The 14,119-nt window shown below is 45.8% G+C and overlaps 1 protein-coding gene across 2 annotated transcripts in view; it reads left to right on the forward strand.

The window, feature by feature from the left end:
- The window catches only part of Akr1a1 (aldo-keto reductase family 1, member A1 (aldehyde reductase)), a 28,715-nt gene extending 15,617 nt beyond the window's left edge, over nt 1-13,098 (forward strand). For both annotated transcript variants that reach the window (XM_013016884.1, XM_013016883.1), the window contains exons 2-9: nt 5,638-5,727; nt 9,537-9,656; nt 9,832-9,983; nt 10,553-10,748; nt 11,485-11,684; nt 12,193-12,265; nt 12,451-12,537; nt 12,948-13,098. In XM_013016884.1, coding sequence (XP_012872338.1) covers nt 5,644-5,727; nt 9,537-9,656; nt 9,832-9,983; nt 10,553-10,748; nt 11,485-11,684; nt 12,193-12,265; nt 12,451-12,537; nt 12,948-13,013 — 978 coding nt within the window. In that variant the 5' untranslated portion in view covers nt 5,638-5,643 and the 3' untranslated portion in view covers nt 13,014-13,098. The remainder of the gene's footprint in view (nt 1-5,637; nt 5,728-9,536; nt 9,657-9,831; nt 9,984-10,552; nt 10,749-11,484; nt 11,685-12,192; nt 12,266-12,450; nt 12,538-12,947) is intronic.
- Nucleotides 13,099-14,119: the final 1,021 nt, after the last annotated feature.

The raw sequence follows: 14,119 nt of genomic DNA on the forward strand, positions 1-14,119 counted from the left end.
GCGCTGTCCCTCAGCTCTTCAGCTCAAGGCAAGCGCTCTACCACTTGAGCCACAGCGCCACTTCCGGCTTTTTTCTTTTTGCTTATGTTGTGCTGAGGAATGGAACCCAGGGCCTCAGGAATGCAAGGCAAGTACTCTACCACTGAGCTACCTTCCCAGCCCCCCATAGATGATTTTAAAGATCCTATTGATAGCTGGGTGCTGGTGGCTCATGCCTGTAATCCTAGCTTCAGGAGGCTGAAATCTGAGGATTATGCTTAAAAGCCAACCCTGGCAGGAAAATCATAAGACAAGGTCCCTCAGCTCTTCAGGTCAAGACCAGCACTCTACCTCTTGAGCCACAGGGCCACTTCCGGTTTGCTAAGTGGTTTATTGGAGATAAGTCTCATGGGCTTTCCTATCCAGGCTGGCTTTGAACCACAATCCTCAGATCTCAGCCTCCTCAGTAGCTTGGATTACAGGCAGGAGCCCCTGGCAGCCAGCTCTATAAGACTCTTATCTCCAATTAATCACCAGAAAACCAGAAGTGGCACTGTGGCTCAAGTGGTAGAGCCCTCACCTTGAGGAGCTGAGGGACAGCACTCAGGCCCAGAGGTCAAGCCCCATGACTGACAAAAAAAAAAAATCTATAAACATGCTGGTGGAGAGGCCCAGAGGGAGCCGAACATATAGAATGGATGTGGAAGAATCAGAGTATAGTAGTAACTGAAAATACAAACTTGACTAAGGAGAGTAAGGAAGTTTAGAGACAAAACTCAAAAGGACACCACTGTTGTGGTAGCTATAGGAAAGGCCTTAGCAGCCAGGAAACATTCATGTAAATAAATATTGCTTCCTTTTTGTTCTGTGATTTTAAGTTCTCTGCATCTAGACAGAAACTAGAGACACCTCTTCCGAGAATGGAAGACTGAACCCCAGAGAGAAGGAACCGAGGTGCTGAGCTGGGAAATCATAAAACTTGAGTCCTGAAACTCCCCTCTTCTGCCCTCCTCTCCCATACCCAGTCTATTTCTCTTTTATACCTCAGAATAATATGGGTGCTGCCGGGCGCCGGTGGCTCAAGCCTGTAATCCTAGCTACTGAGGAAGCTGAGATCTGAGGATTATAGTTCAAAGCCAGCACAGGCAGAAAAGTCGGTGAGACTCTTTATCTCCAATAAACCACTTGAAAACCAGAAGTGGAGCTGTGGCTCAAGCGGTAGAGCACTGGCCTTGATCTGAAGAGCACAGGGATAGCATCCAAGCCCAGAGTTAAAGCCCCACAACCGACAAAAAAAAAAGAATAATATGGGTGTTTGTGTGCTGCCAGAGGTCCGCCTTTGTACATTCTGACTACTAGGTCCAATCTTGGAGGCTTTTAGTGTAGGCTGCTAGCTTAGGATCAGAACATCTTAAAAACTGGTTCAGGGGGCTGGGAAGGTAGCTCAGCGGTAGAGTGCATGTCTTGCAAGCATGAGGCCCTGGGTTCGATTCCTCAGCACCACATAAACAGAAAAAGCTGGAAGTGGCACTGTGGCTCCAGTGGTAGAGAGCTAGCCTTGAGCTGAAGAGCTGAGGGACAGCGCCCAGACCCAGAGTTCAGGCCCCATGACTGGCAAAAAAAAAAAAAAAACTGGTTCAGGATGGCTTTCTATCCTAGAGTAAAACATCTAGTTTTTGTGCTATAACCCCTTCATCACTGCATTGGAAATTCTTGATTTTTACAGATCTCCATTAGACCTTCAGACCTCTTTGATACCCACCCCTTAAACTCCAGCCCTTTTGGTTTTCAGTTTCACCTGCAAAAGAAAAGAAAGGGGAAGCAAGATTCAAGTTTCTTCCTTTTTTTTTTTTCCCAGAGGCCAGGCTTTTGTTGAAACTCCAACATCAGCTGTAATTTCAGAGCCCCCATGTGTGCTGGGATATCTAGGAGAGGCTAACAGGTTTGTTTACACATTAAGCTTAAGAATGCAGCCAGACCCTGGTGGCAGCTAGCCACCAGGTTCCTCCTATGAAGCCCAGATACTCATGTTTGATCTTTGGGAAATTTGTATTCCTGGTCAGTTTGGTTACAAAGACTATTGTAGTTTACACTTTGCTTCCCAGACTGAAGCTTACTTACTTACAGTTTTAGCAGAAAACTAACCAGGTTATACTACAATAGAAAATTCTTTCTGAGTCAGAAGTATTAGGAAAGACAATATTTGTGTATTAGTTTATCTTCAGCTTGTATAATTACCAGCTCTACCATGTGTTTTTCTTGGAAACAAAGGTCATACTTAACAAAGGCACTGCCAGCAATGAAATCAATCCTAGGGGAGTGATATTTATGGTACTGATAAGAGGGAGGGAAAAGGTTATTTCTATTTCATTGTGTTTTGGGATGAACATTGACTCGTTTTTCTCTTGAATCACTCCTATTGATTCGTTTTTTTTTTTTTTAACATTATTGTTATTTTTTTTTTTTTTTGGGTCCGGTCGTGGAGCCTGAACTCTGGGCCTGGGTGCTGTCCCTCAGCTCTTCAGCCCAGGGCTAGCGCTCTACCGCTTGAGCCACAGCGCCACTTCCGGCTTTTTTTTGCTTATGTGGTGCTGAGGAATCGAACCCAGGGCCTCAGGCATGCAAGGCAAGTGCTCTACCACTGAGCCACCTTCCCAGCCCCAACATTATTGTTATTATTATAACGTTATATACAGATGGATTACCATTTCATTAGTCAGGTAATGAGTACCATTCTCTTTTTTTTTTTTTCTTTCTTTTTTTTTTTTTGCTAGTCCTGGGGCTTGAACTAGGCACTGTCCCTCAGCTTCCTTTGCTCAAAGCTAGCACTCTATGACTTGAGCCACAGTTCTACTTCTGGTTTTTTCTGTTTGTGTTTTGCTGAGGAAAAGTCAAACCCAGAGCTTTCATGTATGCTAGACAAGCACACTACCACTAAGCCACTTTCCCAGCCCCTTTATACTCTTTTTTTTTGGGGTCTGGTTGCGGCGCCTGAACTCTGGGCCTGGGTGCTGTCCCTCAGCTCTTCAGCTCAAGGCTAGCGCTCTACCACTAGAGCCACAGCACTACTTCCTGCTTTTTTTTTTTCTGCTTATGTGGTGTTGAGGAATCGAACCCAGGGCCTCAGGCATGCAAGGCAAGAGCTCTACCACTGAGCCACCTTCCCAGCCCCCTTAATACTCTTTAATTAATCAAAAATACAAAAGTAGGGCTGGGAAGGTGGCTTAGTGGTAGAGTACTTGCCTAGCATGCATGAAGTGCCCTGGGTTTGATTACTCATCCTCAGCACCAACAAACAGATAAAGTCAGAAGTGGTACTGTGGCTCAAGTGGTAGAGTGCTAGCCTTGAGCAAAAGAAGCTCAGGGACAATACTCAGGCTCTGAGTTCAAGCCCTAAGACTGGCAAGAAATAAAAAGAGGTCTGGGAAGGAGGCTCAGTGGCAGAGTGCTTGCCTTGCCTGCACTGGGTTCAATTCCTCAGCACCACATATGCAGAAAAAGCAGGAAGTGGTGCTGTGGCTCAAGTGGTAGAGCGCTAGCCTTGAGCTGAAGGGCGCCCAGGCCCAGAGTTCAGGCCCCAGGACTGATGGGGAAAAAAGAAAAAGTATCATGGATGGGTTCCAGTGGCTCACACCTGTAACTCTAGGAAGCTAAGTAAGATATGAGGATCTAGGTTTAAGCCATGCCAAGCAGACAATCTATCTTTCTTTCTTGTTTTTTTTTTTGGTCCGGTTGTGGGGCCTGAACTCTGGGCTTGGGCGCTGTCTTTATTTCTTTCTTTCTTTCTTCCTTCCTTCCTTTCTTCCTTTTTTCTTTCTCTCTCTCTTTCTTTCTTGTCTTAGGGCTTGAACTCTGAGCCTAGGTACCATCCTTGAGCTCCTTTTTTTAAAAAAAAATTATTTATTTTTTTGTTGGTCGTTGGGGCTGAACTCTGGGCCTGGAGGCTGTCCCTCAGCTCTTCAGCTCAAGGCTAGAGCCTTACCACTTGAGCCACAGTGCCACTTCCGGCCTTTTCTGCTTATGTGGTGCTGAGGAATGGAATGCAGGGCCTCATGCATGTGAGGCAAGCACTCTACACTGAGCCAACTTCCCAGCCCACCTGAGCTCCTTTTGCTTAAGGCTAGTGTTTTACCACTTGAGCCACAGCACCACTTCTGGCTTTTTCTGTGATTAATTGGAGATTTAAGAGTCTCATGGACTTTCCTACCCTGGCTGACTTCTAATGGCAATCCTTAGATCTCAGCCTTCTGAATAGCTAGGATTACAGGCATGAGCCACTGGCTCCCAACCTGACAGACTTCCAACTAAACAGCAAAAAGTCGGAAATGGAGACTTAGGTAGTCCAAGCGGTAGAGAGCTAGCCTTGAGTGAAAAGCCAAGCAAGAGCATAAAGCCCTAAATACAAATATTAGTACCAGCAAAAAGGAAAAGGTAAAGGGGTGGGGGGAATCAGTGGCTTATTTCCTTGTAGAAGCTCTCTTGGCTAACCTGTCAGCTTGGGTGATCTGAACTGAGTGGGAGGGACTCACACTTTGTAGTCTAGTAACCTCTTGGAAATAGCATTTCATCTTCATAGCCTTTTGCTATGCCTATTTTGTTGCCTTGGTTTCTGACTCATAATGGCCTTTACCTGTTTTATGCTGATTGAGAGCTTATTTATTTCTGAAAACCATCCCACCTTTGCTTTAGATATTAGAGTTTTTTTTTTTGGCAGTTGTGGGGTTTGAACTCTGGGCCTGGAATGCTGTCCCTCAGCTCTTCAGCTCAAGGCCAGTGTTCTACTGCTTGAGCTACAGCGCCACTTCTGGTTTTCTAGTGGTTTATTGGAGATAGGAGTCTCACAGTCTTTCCTGCCCGGGATGGATTTGAACTGAGATCCTCAGATCTCAGCCTCCTGAGTAGCTAGGATTACAGGTGTGAGCCACTGGCACCAGGCTTGTTTTGTTTTTTAAGATAACATCTTAATATGCAGCTCAGGTTAGCCTTACGCTCATGATTCTCCAGTGTCTGTCTCCTGAGTGCTGGGATCACACTACTTGAAGCTTTTTTTTGTTTTTGCTTTTTTTGGTTGGTTGTGGGGCTTGAACTCTGGGCCTGAGCGCTGTCCCTCAGCTCTTCAGCTCAAGGCGAGCACTCTACCGCTTGAGCTACAGCGCCACTTCTGTTTTTTTAGTGGTTTATTGGAGATCAGAGTCTCACAGACTTTCCTGCACAGGCTAGCTTTGAACCATGATCCTCAGATATAAGCCTGAGTAGCTAGGATTGCAGGCATGAGCCACCGGTGCTGGCTGCTTTTTTATTGGGGGGAGGGAGTGGTACTAGGGATTGAAGCCAGGGTCTTGTGCATTCTAGGTAAGCACTCTATCACTGAGCAACAGTCTTAGCCTCAGATACTGGAGCTCTTTAACATAGACATTAAGCCTGGTTTAAAGACAGCTAGACTGGTGATGAGGTTAGTGTTTGTCTAGGAGCTACTGGGTTCCATTGGTTTGGGGTAGCTAGTCTCTACAGCTGCGGATCATAGGCCCATAAATAAGTATACATTTATTCCCTGTATTTGCCCCTCCACTTGCTTCCTGAGCCATGTTCTGTTGGGTTCTTGACCATTGTATCAGTGAGGCCCAAACAATAACTATCTTTTTTCTATGTATGTTTCAGGTGATAATGTCAGCTTCCTGTGTCCTCCTGCACACTGGGCAGAAGATGCCCTTGATTGGTCTAGGCACCTGGAAGAGTGAGCCTGGCCAGGTAAGGGATGAAGAACGAGGAAGGCAACTTCTTGACCTTTTGCCAGGGAAAAAGAGGGATTTGGGAGAGGAGCCCTGCAGTTTTCCTAGCAGCCTATACTCTACTTTTTTTTTTTTTTTTTTTGGGTTCGGTCGTGGGGCCAGAACTCTGGGCCTGGGCACTGTCCCTCAGCTCTTCAGCTCAAGGCTAGCGCTCTACCACTTGAGCCACAGTGCCACTTCCGGCTTTTTTTCTTTTTGCTTATGTGGTGCTGAGGAATGGAACCCAGGGCCTCAGGCATGCAAGGCAAGCACTCTACCACTGAGCCATCTTCCCAGCCCTCTACTTTTTTTGTATGAGGATGAGCTTGGAGTGTGGAAAGAAGAGGAGGGACAACAATAAGCCCTTGACTTCTCCAGCTGACTCAGGAGGGACTGAGAGACCCAAGAGGGACAAGGGGATGGGAAGATATTTTTTGCTAACTGTATTTGCTTTGAGTGCTGTGGTACACATGGAACCTCTGCCCAAGACTGTGCTGTAAGTCTTTTTTTTTTTTTTGGCGGTCCGGTCATGGGCCCTGAACTCTGGGCCTGGGCACTGTCCCTCAGCTCTTCAGCTCAAGGCTAGCGCTCTACCACTTGAGTCACAGCGCCACTCCTGGCTTTTTTCTTTTTTGCTTATGTGGTGCTGAGAAATCGAACCCAGGGCCTCATGCATGCAAGGCAAGCGCTCTACCACTGAGCCACCTTCCCAGCCTCCCAGTAAACTTTTAATAAACTAGGTTAATCTTTTCAATTTTGCTTAATGAGATTCAAAAATGGGAGTGATGATGGATTTTTGCTTGTTTTTGTTTTTGAGACATGGTCTTATATAGGCTAGGCTTCAAACTCATGATTTTTCTATCTCAGCTTCCCAAGTGCACTCCAAAGCCTAGGTCCTGGCTACTTATGCCTGTAATTATAATTGGGCTGAAAATAGGATTGTGGCATGAGGCCAATCCAGGAAAAATTTTCAAGACCCCTTCTCAACCCATAGCTGGGTGCCGTGGCATATACTTGTCATTCCAAGGGACATAGGAGGCTGAGGTTCAAGGATTGCAATACTAGCCTAATAGAGGAAGAAGTCCACTAGACTCTCTCCTTGGAAAGGTTAATGCAGTGATATGTATCATTCCAGTGACCTTGAGAAGCCTATATATAACAGGCAGGCTGTGGCTCCTGTATGCTGGAGGAAAGCTAGACTCTATCAATGGAAAAACAGAAAACAACTAGAGGCATGGATAAGTGATATTGTGCCAGTGTAGCAAGCTCTTAAGTTCAGACTCTAATACCATCACCCCCACACACACAAAAAAAGTGTTGACAGCCACCGGTGGCTCATGACTAGTAATCCTAGCTACTCAGGAGGCTGAGATCTGAGGATCACGGTTCAAAGCCAGCTCGGGCAGGAAAGTCTGTGAGACTCTTATCTCCAATTAACCACCAGAAAACCGAAAGTTGCGCTGTGGCTCAAGTAATAGAGCTCTAGCCTTGAGCTAAAGAACTGAGAGACAGTACCCAGGCTCAGAGTTCAAACCCCATGACTGACCAAAAAAAGAATGTGTGTGTATACACATAAATTTGCAAGGCATGCACTCTACCGCTGAGCTACCTTTCCAGCCCTATACACATAAATTTGAAATCTGCTCTTAGCTTCAGAGCTGTTGGAGAATAAAAATTCATAGTTTACTAATCCCTAGTGTAGAACTAGCCAAGGGAAATCTGGGAATGGAGTTTGGGAATCAGACCAGTAATCCTAGCAGTTCATGAGGCTGAGATCTTAAGGATCACAGAAGCCAGCCCAAGCAGGAAAGTCTGTGAGACTCCAAATAACCACCAGAAAATTTCCAATTAACTACCAGAAAACTGGAAGTGGGGCTGTGGCTCAAAGTGGTAGAGCACACTAGCTTTGAGGAAAAAGGTCTAGACCCTGAGTTCAATCCCCACAATCTACCAAAAAATAAAAAAAGACCTGGGCACCAGTGGCTCATGTCTGTAATCCTAGGTACTCAGGAGGCTGAGATCTGAGGATCAAGGTTCATAGCCAGCGTGGGCAGGAAAGCCTGTGAGACTCTTATCTCCAATAAACTACTAGAAAACTGGAAGTGGCGCTGTGGCTCAAGCAGTAGAGCACTCGCCTTGAGCTGAAGAACTGAGGAACAGTGCCCAAGCCCAGAGTTCAAGCCCCAAGACCAACAAAAAAAGAAGAAGAAGAGGAAGAAATGAAGCCAGATGCTGGTCGTTCACATCTGTAAACCTAGCTAAGCTATGAGGATTGCAGTTCAAAGCCAACCTGGGCAGGAAAGTCCATGAGACTTACCTCCAATTAATCGCCATAAAACCAGAAGTGGCCCTGTGGCTCAAAGTTTTAGAACACTAGCCTAAGCAAAAGAGCTCAGGGACAGTGCTCAGTGAGTTCAAGCCCCATGACAAACCAAGAAAGGGAAGGGAAGGGAAAGGGGAAAGAAGAAGGAAAGGGAGAAGGGAAAGGAAGGAAAAGGCAAGGCTCAGGATGTTGGGGAATTGTGTAGGAATAAGGACACCAACTGCAAGGTAAAGTTTTATTTCTGCAGAAGGGTACACCATCAACCAGAAATCTGCTAAGTAAGCACAGAGCATGCAGGCCATTCCCTTTTTATCACTAACCCAGCAGGTCCTGCTCCTCTGCTCTCACTGGCTGAGCTCAGGTTCACAATCTACAAAAGGATGTGGCTGAATAACAGGATGCAACAGAGATTCTAGGATCTTCTAATAGGATGTCTTAATTAAAGTATAACAGAAGGCTGGGAAGGTGGCTCAGTGGTAGAGTGCTTGCCTTGCATGCATGAGGCCCTGGGTTCAGTTCCTCAGCACCACATAAGCAGAAAAAGCCAGAAGTGGTGCTGTGGCTCAAGTGGTAGAGTGCTAGCCTTGAACTGAAGAGCTGAGGGACAGCACCCAGGCCCAGAGCTCAGGCCCCATGACTGGCAAAAATAAATAAATAAATAAAGTATAACAGAAAAAGCATGTAAATAAAATGTAATCAAGGGCCAACACTTTGCCTTGCCAAAGCAGGAATTTTTCAGAAAATTTTCACAAGATTGGCAGAAAGGAACCAATCTACTTTGATAGAAAAGATGCTTTCCTCACATCTCACCTATTTTTCATCTATCTTTTTTTTTTTTTTTTTGTGCCAGTTGTGGTGCTTGAACTCAAGGTCTGGGCTCTGTCCCTGAGTTTTTTGCTCAAGGCTAGCACTTTACCATTTGAGCTCCACTTCTGGCTTTTTGGTGGTTAAGAGTTTCAACAACTACCCTGACTGGGCTGGCTTCAAACCATGATCCACAGTTTTCAGTCTCCTAAGTAGCTAGGATTATAGGTGTGAGCCACTAGCACCTGGCTTCCATGTATCTTCTGATTGAAAAAACAACAACAACAACAAAACCTGGGCTAGAAAGGTAGCTCAGTAGTAGAGCATTTAGCTTGCAGGCCAAGCCTCGGTTTGATACCCAGCAACATATAAACATACATATACACACACTTACTCAAGTCTTTATGCTAGATGCTAGGAACTTGTTACTAGTTTGTGGCTGAGCTTGTTGAGATATATTAGTAGGAAGGAATCTTGGAGACTGGTTAGATCGTGAAGGATAATAGGTTTGGTGCTTCCAGTTGTCACCTGGACCTCAAGCCTAGAATCATGTTTCATCTCGCCCTCATATTGCATAAATGGCCCTGATTCCCAACAGTGCCCCTTGATGTGGGATGTGGGTCAGACCAACAGAGCTGACAATATGTTCTCTCACTTGGCAGGTAAAAGCAGCCATTAAGTATGCCTTAAGTGTAGGCTACCGCCACATTGACTGTGCTACTGTCTACGGCAATGAGAGTGAGATTGGGGAGGCCCTGAAGGAGACTGTGGGACCAGGCAAGGTAAGTATTGGGGATACAGAGAGGATAGGGTACAAGAACTCAGAGGCTTAAGCTGGGGCTGGGGCTAACTGAGTGTATCTGGCATCAGCATCTTTCTAGTTCCTTTCCCAGAGGTGAGGGTGGGTGACACTGGGTACTCAAGGTTCTTTTCATGATGATTCTTCCCTCGTACCAGCCAGTATCTCGGGAGGAGCTGTTTGTGACATCTAAGCTGTGGAACACCAAGCACCACCCTGAGGATGTGGAGGGTGCCCTTCGGAAGACACTGGCTGACCTCCAGCTGGAGTATCTGGACCTGTATCTGATTCACTGGCCTTATGCCTTTGAGTGAGCCTTGCCAGGGTCTTTATCTGGAAGTTGGACGTTGAGTGTGGTGTTGATAGCAACAGAGCAGGATGAGAACATTCATCTGCATGGCAAGCAGAATGGCTTGATAAGAAATCCTAGCCTTGTGCTAGACTAGTTAGGTGTTTAGCAATATAAAAGAAAAACAAGCAGTATCCTCTTTAGAGAAGAATGAATGGTGCCTCCTACTCCATTATTAACTCAAAAAATATGCTGACCCTCAGCAGAGGATGTGAGGAGTCTCTCATCACCATTGTGCTCTGTACTAGAAGAGTAGAGAACTCTGGGAGGAAGAAGTTAAGGAAGACTCCCAGAGGAAAAGGGAGATCATCTATACATAGGAAAAAGAGGAGAGGGAATGGGTTTTCCTTGTATACTAAATACCTAGGTTATGATTTGGAAGAATGAAGAAGCATAGCTGTTTTTAATTCTTTGCATTTTATCCTCTTCTGATTTGGAGATATTGGACATGGACATAGAATGCATAGATGGGCAGGCAGGGCTAAAGCCTGGCATTTGTGCTCTTAACTGGGGGACTGTGTCTCACTCAGGCGAGGAGACAACCTCTTCCCCAAGAATGATGATGGGACGATGCGCTATGACTCCATCCACTACAAGGAGACCTGGAAGGCACTGGAGGCACTGGTGGCAAAGGGGCTGGTGCGAGCACTGGGCCTGTCAAATTTCAGCAGTCAGCAGATAGATGATGTACTTAGTGTGGCTTCTGTACGCCCTGCTGTGTTACAGGTGAGCACTGCAAATAATTAGTAGTTTGGGGGGTGAAGAGGACCGTTGATAAATCTTCTTTTTTTTTTGGGGGTTCGGTCATGGGGCCTGATCTCTGAGCCTGGGCACTGTCCCTCAGCTCTTCAGCTCAAGGCTAGCACTCTACCACTTGAGCCACAGCACCACTTCTGGCTTTTTTCTTTTGGCTTATGTGGTGCTGAGGAATCGAACCCAGGGCCTCAGGCATGCAAGGCAAGCGCTTTAACCACTGAGCCACCTTCTCAGCCCCTTGATGAATCTTTTTAATGGAGAATATCTGCGAGTTGTCAGAGTGTTAATACATAAAGTTAGGTTTCAAGTCCTTGGAGAGAAAGAGGCCACCACTGGAAAATCATTTTAAAAAGTGGCTGAAGAGGGCTGGGAAGGTGGCTCAGTAGTAGAGTGCTTGCCTAGCATGCAGGAAGCCCTGGGTTCGATTCCTCAGCACCACATAAACAAAAGCTGGAAGTTGCACTGTGGCTCAAGTGGTAGAGTGCTTAGCCTTGAGCAAAAAAGCTCTAAGACAGTTCCCAGGCCCTGAGTACTAGCTCCAGGACTGGCAACAACAACAAAGGAAATAATAATAAAAACAAACAAAAAGTGGCTGAAGAGTGCTGGGGATTAATCACTGAAGGGCTAGTCCAGATATGCATGTATTGGAGGGGCCAAGTAAGCTGAGCATGGCCATTCCATGATAATGGGTTCTTCCTTGGCTCAGGTGGAATGCCACCCATACCTGGCTCAGAATGAGCTTATTGCCCACTGCCAAGCACGTGGCCTGGAGGTGACTGCTTATAGCCCTTTGGGTTCCTCTGATCGGGCTTGGAGACATCCTGATGAGCCTGTCTTGCTTGAGGATCCGGTAGTCCTGGCACTGGCTGAAAAGTATGGCAGATCTCCAGCTCAGATCTTGCTCAGGTGGGGAGCATTCTTGAGAATGGGTAAAGAGACTCTGGAAGGACAGAGTGCTCCCAGGTGGGAGGAAAAGATTAAGGGATTTTTTTTTTTTTTTGTCATGGGGCTTGAACTCTGGGCCTGAGTGCTATCCCTTAGCTCTTTAGCTCAAGGTGAGTGCTCTACCACTTGAGCCACAGCTCCACTTCCAGTTTTCTGGTGGTTTTTATTGGAGATAAGAGTATCACGGACTTTCCTGCCTTGGCTGGCTTTGAACCTTGATCCTCAGATCTCAGCCTCCTGAGTGGCTAGGATCACAGGTGTGAGCCACCGGCCCCCAACTTAAGGGATTCTTTATCTGGGTGAGGTTGAAACCTTGTTATGTGATCTCTTGGGAGGCTCTTCTGATGTATGTTTCTCATTCCATTCCAGTGGGGCTCTAGGTGTTCCAAGATTTTAGGGAAGGCTGCATGGAGAACAAAACAATGTCTGAATACTGATTCTTTCTCATTTACCTTTATCCCTAATTTAGGTGGCAGGTCCAGCGGAAAGTGATTTGCATCCCTAAAAGTATCACTCCTTCTCGTATTCTTCAGAATATCCAGGTACTTGATCATAGGTTCTATCTTCTTTACTCTAACTATGCCTAGGCAATGTTAGGCTAGGGACATGGTTCAAGTGTCTCAGTGCTAGCTAGCTAGCTAGCAAGCATGAAGCCCCAAGTTCAAACCACTGTGCCACACGGAAGAAGAAAAAAAAAAGGCACACCGCTGGCTTTTTTTGTTCCTAGGTGTTTGACTTCACCTTTAGCCCAGAAGATATGAAGCAGCTAGATGCCCTGAACAAAAATTGGCGATATATTGTGCCCATGATTACGGTAAGGATTCATCACCTCCCAGAGAATGAGAGATTTGGGGAGCGGTTAAACGCAGGTCTTGGCTCAGGCCTGATGAGTAGAGGAGAGACAAGATATTGGTGAGATTGCTATCCTGGATACAATGGTTTCTTTTTTGAGGTCAGTGAATTGAGCCCCAGTGAAGGCATGCAGGCTATGAGTCTGAATTCTGCTTTATATCTTATGACAAGTTAACTTCTCCAGTTGAGTCAAATTTTAACCCAGTGAAGTGATTTGATACGTGTTGATTCTGTGGCATCTTCTAAGGCTGGGGTTCCAGCCACTGTCATCTGACCAAGTACTATACATAGGTATAGCAAAGTAAAGTTTAGGGGGAATGCTGGGGTCTTTGGAATGTCAGCCCTTGCTAATGGAGTCATCTCTCTTTCTAGGTGGATGGGAAGAGGGTTCCAAGAGATGCAGGACACTGTCTGTACCCCTTTAATGACCCTTACTGAGCTTGGCTTACCTCCCAGTTTTCCAGCTAAGTAACTGCCTGCCACTCCCAGATAAAGGGAGTCAATAAAGCTATTGGAACATCCACACTGTTTGCTTGACATACTTGCCTGGTGGGGCCTGGGATGGAAGGTGTTACCCACAGTGATGACAGTTATAGGGCTGCTTTGTGTTACCTGCCCTTACAGTTTACTCTTCATTATCTTTTTTGGATCTGGAAGGGCCTGCTGGAATCTGAATTCTGCTTTGAGTAGCACCATCTAGTGGCACTTGGTAGTGGTGTATTTCTCCCTAGAATTGTAGTCACCTCAGAATCGTGACCATCAGCCTCACTGACTGTTCTGTGGCCCTGTGACAACCCCCACTCCCTGATCATTGCCCTAAGTTTAGGAATATGAAGAACTAAAAAAAGTATATTCACAAGTTTTGGGAGCTGGGTACCAATGTCTCATGCATGTAATCCTAGCTACTCAGAAGGTTGAGAACTGAGGATTGTGGTTTGAAGCTAGCCTAGGCGAAAAATCTCCTTAAGAGTTATCTCTCAGTAACAAACAAAAAGCCAGAAGTGAAGCTGTACCAACACTATGAGTTTAAGTACCAGTACCAGCACAAAAGTTTTGGGGTTCCAGCTCGTAAAATCACAAAAAGTAGGAATAATGACTTCTCTCTGTATATAAGCTAACAGAAGGAGGCAGGGTCAGGCCCAAAGCTTGTCACCGAACCCTGGGTACTATTTCAAGTACTTTATAGTTGTAGTCCTATCAGAGGCTACCAATAATTAATTTTTTTTATTGTTTTGTTTTTTTTTGTCGGTCGTGGGGCTTGAACACTGGGCCTGGGTGCTATCCCTCAGTTCTTCAGCTAAACGTGAGCACTCTACGACAGTGCCACTTCCAATTTTCTAGCGGTTTATTAGAGATCAGAGTCTCATGGACATTCTGGCCCAGGTTGGCTTTGAACCATGATCCTCAGATTGCAGCTTCCTGAGTAGCTAGGGTTACAGGTGTGAGCCACCACCACCAGGCTCCCAATAATTAAATTTTAGAGAGTTTTTTTTGGCAAATAACCAAAATTGTTCTAAACTTCAACTTGTGTGTGTTTGTGTGTG

The sequence above is a fragment of the Dipodomys ordii genome, unplaced genomic scaffold (assembly GCF_000151885.1).
Source record: "Dipodomys ordii isolate 6190 unplaced genomic scaffold, Dord_2.0 Scaffold33, whole genome shotgun sequence".
Lineage (NCBI taxonomy): Eukaryota > Metazoa > Chordata > Mammalia > Rodentia > Heteromyidae > Dipodomys > Dipodomys ordii.